The sequence below is a fragment of the Saccopteryx bilineata genome, chromosome 1 (assembly GCF_036850765.1).
Source record: "Saccopteryx bilineata isolate mSacBil1 chromosome 1, mSacBil1_pri_phased_curated, whole genome shotgun sequence".
Lineage (NCBI taxonomy): Eukaryota > Metazoa > Chordata > Mammalia > Chiroptera > Emballonuridae > Saccopteryx > Saccopteryx bilineata.
Genome location: NC_089490.1, coordinates 85,539,910 through 85,544,808, shown reverse-complemented (window position 1 = coordinate 85,544,808; position 4,899 = coordinate 85,539,910). Strand labels below are relative to the sequence as shown.

The following is a 4,899-nucleotide window of genomic DNA, read 5'->3' as shown; positions in this document are numbered from 1 at the left end:
GATAGAAAGGCAGGAACGAAGAGAGATGAGAAGCATCAATCATCAGTTTTTTGTTGCGACACCTTAGTTGTTCATTGATTGCTTTCTCATATGTGCTTTGACCGCAGGCCTTCAGCAGACTGAGTAACCCCTTGCTGGAGCCAGCAACCTTGGGTCCAAGCTGGTGAGCCTTGCTCAAACCAGATGAGCCCGCACTCAAGCTGGCGACCTCGAGGTCTGGAACCTGGGTCTTCCGCATCCCAGTCCGATGCTCTATCCACTGCACCACCGCCTGATCAGGCCAAATTGTTTATTTTTGGAATATTCTATTTAACATTTTCAAACCACAGTTGACTTCAAAATGAAACTGTGGATAAGGGGTGACCACTGTAAAAATGGAAAAAGAACCAAATGCTCCAGTGGCGAACTTTTTCAACGTCTGTAAGGTTTTCATCTTGTTTATGAAGTGCTTAAAAGCCAGAGAAGTCAACAAACATAACAGTCAAGATAAGAACTTATATGTATAAAATTATTATAATCATGCAGATAATCTACCACTCAGGCCTGGTGTTGCTGGATTATGGGTCATTTCTCTGTAGACTCCATCCTGGATTGCTCTCAAATTTTCCAAAGTGGCTACAAAACACATGCCTTGATTGTTTAAATAAAAACTGTTTAGCCTGGCCTGTGGTAACGCAGTGGATAAAGCAATGATCTAGAATGTTGAGGTTGCTGGTTTAAAATCCAGGCTTGCCTGGTCAAGGCACGTACAAGAAGCAACTACGAGTTGGTGCCTCTCTTTCCTCTCCCCCTGGCGCTCTCTCTCTCTTCTCTCTCAAAACAAACAAACAAAAAAACTATTTGTTTAAAGCAAACACAAACACCCACACCCCTCCTCCAGGTGCAATTATAAAGATCAAATGAGGCATTTTTGCAAAAGCTCCTTAGGAAACAATGCAGAGGACAGGAGGCCAGAGACTGGAGGCTTCTGGGAGATGGGTCCCTTTTGGGGGCTGGGAGAGACTGACCCCTTCCTTGCCTACCTCTCCTCTGGCCTCTGCTCCTGGTTCTTCCCTAATGAACTTCCCTTGTGTTACTTGCTGGATGACAGTGATGCCAAGTCTTCTTCCCTGAGTCTGTTTCCTCATCTGTAAAATGAGGATTCTCTAAGGTTCCTTCCAGGCCTTCTCCTCTGAGGATCATAGGCCAAAGAGAACTTTGCATCCAGCCTCCCCATTTTTCAGCAAATGAAACTGAGACTGGAGAGGAAGCTACACACTAGTCAGGGCCTCAGCCAGGACACAGTGGTGCCAGAGGTTTGCATGTCTGGGCCCCAGAGGAGTTTCAACCACTTGTTTCACCTCCAAGGCCCAGCCCCAGCTGTGGGGCTCTAGTGAAAAAGGTGTGTTGGGGGATGGGGTGAACAGAAACAGCTCAGGCTCCTTCAACCCCTGGGATGGAGGAAAGTGCATGACTGGGGTCACTCAGCATCTACTATTCACCCTCTTGCCTACTGCCTGCTACCTGACCTCACCCTAGCCATCTGGCTCCCTGGAGGGAGGGGCATCTGAGATGGTTTCAGGGAGGGAGTTTGCCAGGAAGAGACTTAGATGTGAGTGTCCAGGTGCTGGGGGCTCCATGCTGCTGGCTGATGTCTTCTGAGCTGGGAAAGGGATAGGCAGGAAGGGTACGTATTTGCTGGGCAACTCTGATGTCAAGTCAGGGAGAGATGAGCCAAAAACATCAATGCATGGAACAGAATGTGGCAAGGTTCTACAGAAGGACAAAATGGTACCCAGAATCCCATCTTCTGACAACCAGTCCAGTGATCCTTCCAAAGACGCTCTCCAGGGTGGGGTCCTGGTCAGGAGGTCTAACCCTGGGTAGGAGAGCTGGCAGGGAGGCTGACTGAGTGATAGCATGGTCAAGAACTCAAGAGAGGTCTCAGCCCCAGGCCCAGGCCAACTGCCACCGCTGCCATAGGCACAGTTCCATTGGGACGGTGGGTGACTGGCACAGAATGGTTGTGAACCCAGCATTTCAGGCCCAGTGCTTGGGGAGGGCAGGCCACAGAGAGAAGGGAGCTCAAGGGACATCAGGTCTAGCTGGTTTAAGGCCACAGGCTTATGAAGAAACCTGCTGTCCTGAACCCTACCCTGTGTAGGGCTGAGTGAGCTTTGGAGGCAGCTGGGACCCCAGATAGTCTCTGAGGGAGATGCTTGTCAGTGCACCTTCAGCATGAGTTTTTGGTTCTGCCCCAGGGGCTGTAGACTTCCTCCTAAGTGCAAATCTTGGGATCTGGAAGCTGCCCCTGGAGTGAGAATGGCATCATAGTACTTAGCAGACTGAGCCAAGCTCAGGGTTGACGCTGGGGTACAGATACTTGAGAATCAGCACAATCCAGACTATTTCTTAAAATCATCTTGTATTAAATCCCAAAGCAACCCCATCAGTTAGTTTTTTGATCAGCGATGCAGCCATGCACATCAGTTTCAAAGGAGGACAGCTCTGAGAACAAGTATTAAAGAAATAAAACATCTAGCTACAAATTATGCATCTTCTCACTTGATCCTTTTCCTAAATTCATTTTGTTTTAACGGTGGCTTCCCCACTCTAAAAGAAAAACCTCCTAGTCAAAGTGTTCCAACCACTCAAAAGCACAGGAGCTCATCACAACTTTCTAGGGCTCCCAAAGATAGTCGAGTTTTAAGCCAAACACTGACAGGCCATACAACATCGTGCCAGTTGAACCCTGTGGGCTGCAGTGTCTGTGGTTCTGCAGGGTTAGCTGGGGAGCAGCCTGCTTCCTAGAGAAGGAGCTGGTGGATGCTGGGATGAGGAGCTGAATTCAACCTCCAGTCCCCTGGCTGACTGCCCATAGGGAGGACAGGGGCCACTTCCTGCCCCTTCCATCACTGCTCTTGCTCAGGGCCGGCAGTCTTGGTGGTCACCAGCTCAGTGGAGCCCAGCTCTGTGGCTGGCACCGGGACACTATGGGCAGGTGGAATAGTGGCTGGACTGTCTCTGGGTGAGGGCCAGACTGGAGCTGTGGCATCAAGGGGTCCAGAAGAGCAGATGATGACGTTGTCTAGGGGCTCTGGTGAGGGGGGTAAAGCAGGGTCAAGATTGGGGCACAGCGTTCTCCATCCCTGTTCTGCAAGCCTCACCGGCAGGAAAGCCCTCCCCCTGAGACATCAGTGGATGAAGCCCCATGCAGAGGGGAGGGGTGACACATGATCAGCCCTCAGGGCAGGAAGTGCTGAAAGGGCAGCAAAATGAGGGTGCTGACAGAGGCCAGAGGAAGTATGGCTGCCAGTCTGGACACTCTGGAGAGAGTACAGGACAGAACCCTCTCTCACTGGACTCCCAGCCTGAGTGTCTTCCGTGGGTCTGGGAGGCCACCGCTGTGTCCCTCACTTGGACTGGGGTCTCGGCCTGAGTCCCTCAGAGCAGCTCTCCCCCCCCTTTCCAGCATTACCCCCAAGAGTCCTGCCACCCCCTATCACACTGCCCTTATCCCTTGAGGCGGGACCCTCTCAGACTGGGCAGTGCCTCTTGGGTCCCCAAGACGCGGAGCTTACCGTCCTGCGTTCCGTCCGGGGCCTCTGGGGGAGCGGGCCCGCGGAGCGGACGCCGCCGCCGCCGCCGCCAGCTCACTAAGGCCACCAGGACCAGGGCCAGCGCCAGGCCCAGCAGCGCGGGGGCGCCGACGAGCAACGCGGGCAGCGGCAGCGCCTCCTCCGCCTGGGCGGTGACCTCCGCTCCAACCGACTCCCGCGGCTGCAGCGCGGTCCCGGGCTCCAGGCTGCTTGGCTCAGAGGCTAGAGGAGCGGACAGGGAGGGGGGGCAGGGGACACAGAGAGGGGAGGAATGACCAGGGAGGAGGATAGGGTCGGGGGAAGGCGAGGCTGGACCAGGGAGGGGAGGGTCGGCGTGAAGGGTGGGGGCATACAGAAGGAAAGAGAGGGACGGTGAGGGCCATGCGATGGTGACTGGTCCCCATACCGAGGTCTGCCCATCACTCCCATCAACTCGTTGCCCGACCCCCAACCATCTTGGGACGGAGTGGGGGGGTCGCTATGCATCTGCTCTGGCAGCGGAGTCTCCGTGGTGGCACTACCCTCCCCTTTCTTCCCAAGGCCGCCCTGCAAGCCGTCAGAGGGAGTCGGCTTTTACCCGGTCTCGGTTCCGGCGTCCGGAGGAGCCTGCAGGCCACGCACTCGCGGACCAGCGGGTCAAAGCACTGGGTCTGAATGCACTGCGTAGGCGCTGGTCCGACCTTGCCCCTCCGGCTCCTCGCCGCTCGCTTCATGCTGCCGATGTGCCGCACACCCAGCAAGGACTGAGTCGGCTCCGCTGCCCCACTGGGAGGAAACTGGGAGGGGCCACAACCACTGCCCCCCGGCCCCGCCCTCTTGCCTACTGGAGTGGGACCGCTAGGCCTTGCACCAAGACCTTCTTTTTCTACCTGTGGTTCCTCCATTTAACCACTCTACCTTCACCCCCAGTCGCTCGCTGGGCCCGGGCTCTGCTGAGCACTGGGACTAGGGCTGGCAGCCTGCTCTTGGACAGCAAAGGAAGGGCCCTGCAGCCAGTACACAGACCTCTGGGTGGCATCCTCTGTCCTGCTCCCAAGGCCAACTCACAGCCCCAGGTGATCCTGACCAGTCTCTCCCCCAACCTGCCTCCTTTTCTGGGCAGCCCTCTGCCTTTCCCAGGCAGACCTGTTTCGTTAGATCAAACACATACTGAGTGCTTGCGTTGGATGTGTCCTGAGGGACTTCCACAGTGCAGGTGATGATGGGGAAGACAGTGTAGGTCTTCACTATGGAGGGTGCAGGAAGGCCTAGTGGACATGAGGAGCAGTTGGCTGGAGGGAGTGGGGTCTGGTTAGGGGAGCTTGACAGAGAATGGGCCCAG

General features: G+C 55.2%; 1 protein-coding gene across 2 annotated transcripts; it reads right to left on the bottom strand.

Annotated features, from left to right (window-relative positions):
• On the bottom strand, positions 1 to 4,306 carry TNFRSF13C (TNF receptor superfamily member 13C). 2 transcript variants are annotated; one of them, XM_066253070.1, is made up of 3 exons: positions 4,156 to 4,306; positions 3,561 to 3,887; positions 1 to 3,076 (listed from the first exon to the last, which is right to left on the bottom strand). In XM_066253070.1, the coding sequence occupies exons 1-3, from the start codon at positions 4,289 to 4,291 to the stop codon at positions 2,892 to 2,894; spliced, it is 648 nt and encodes a 215-aa protein (XP_066109167.1). In that variant the 5' UTR covers positions 4,292 to 4,306; the 3' UTR covers positions 1 to 2,891. The 2 variants fall into 2 exon arrangements, with proteins under 2 accessions (XP_066109167.1, XP_066109168.1); XM_066253071.1 differs by having other exon boundaries at positions 3,561 to 3,800.
• Positions 4,307 to 4,899: the final 593 nt, after the last annotated feature.

Bases quoted from the DNA above. Each gene is read 5' to 3' on its own strand.
- TNFRSF13C (XM_066253070.1), bottom strand. From the start codon at position 4,291: ATGAAGCGAGCGGCGAGGAGCCGGAGGGGCAAGGTCGGACCAGCGCCT. The intron at 3,888-4,155 runs GTAAAAGCCGAC...TCCCTGGTCCAG, and splicing joins GACGCCGGAACCGAGACCGG to CCTCGCCTTCCCCCGACCCT. The intron at 3,077-3,560 runs GTAAGCTCCGCG...CCCCCTCACCAG, and splicing joins CCCGGACGGAACGCAGGACG to AGCCCCTAGACAACGTCATC.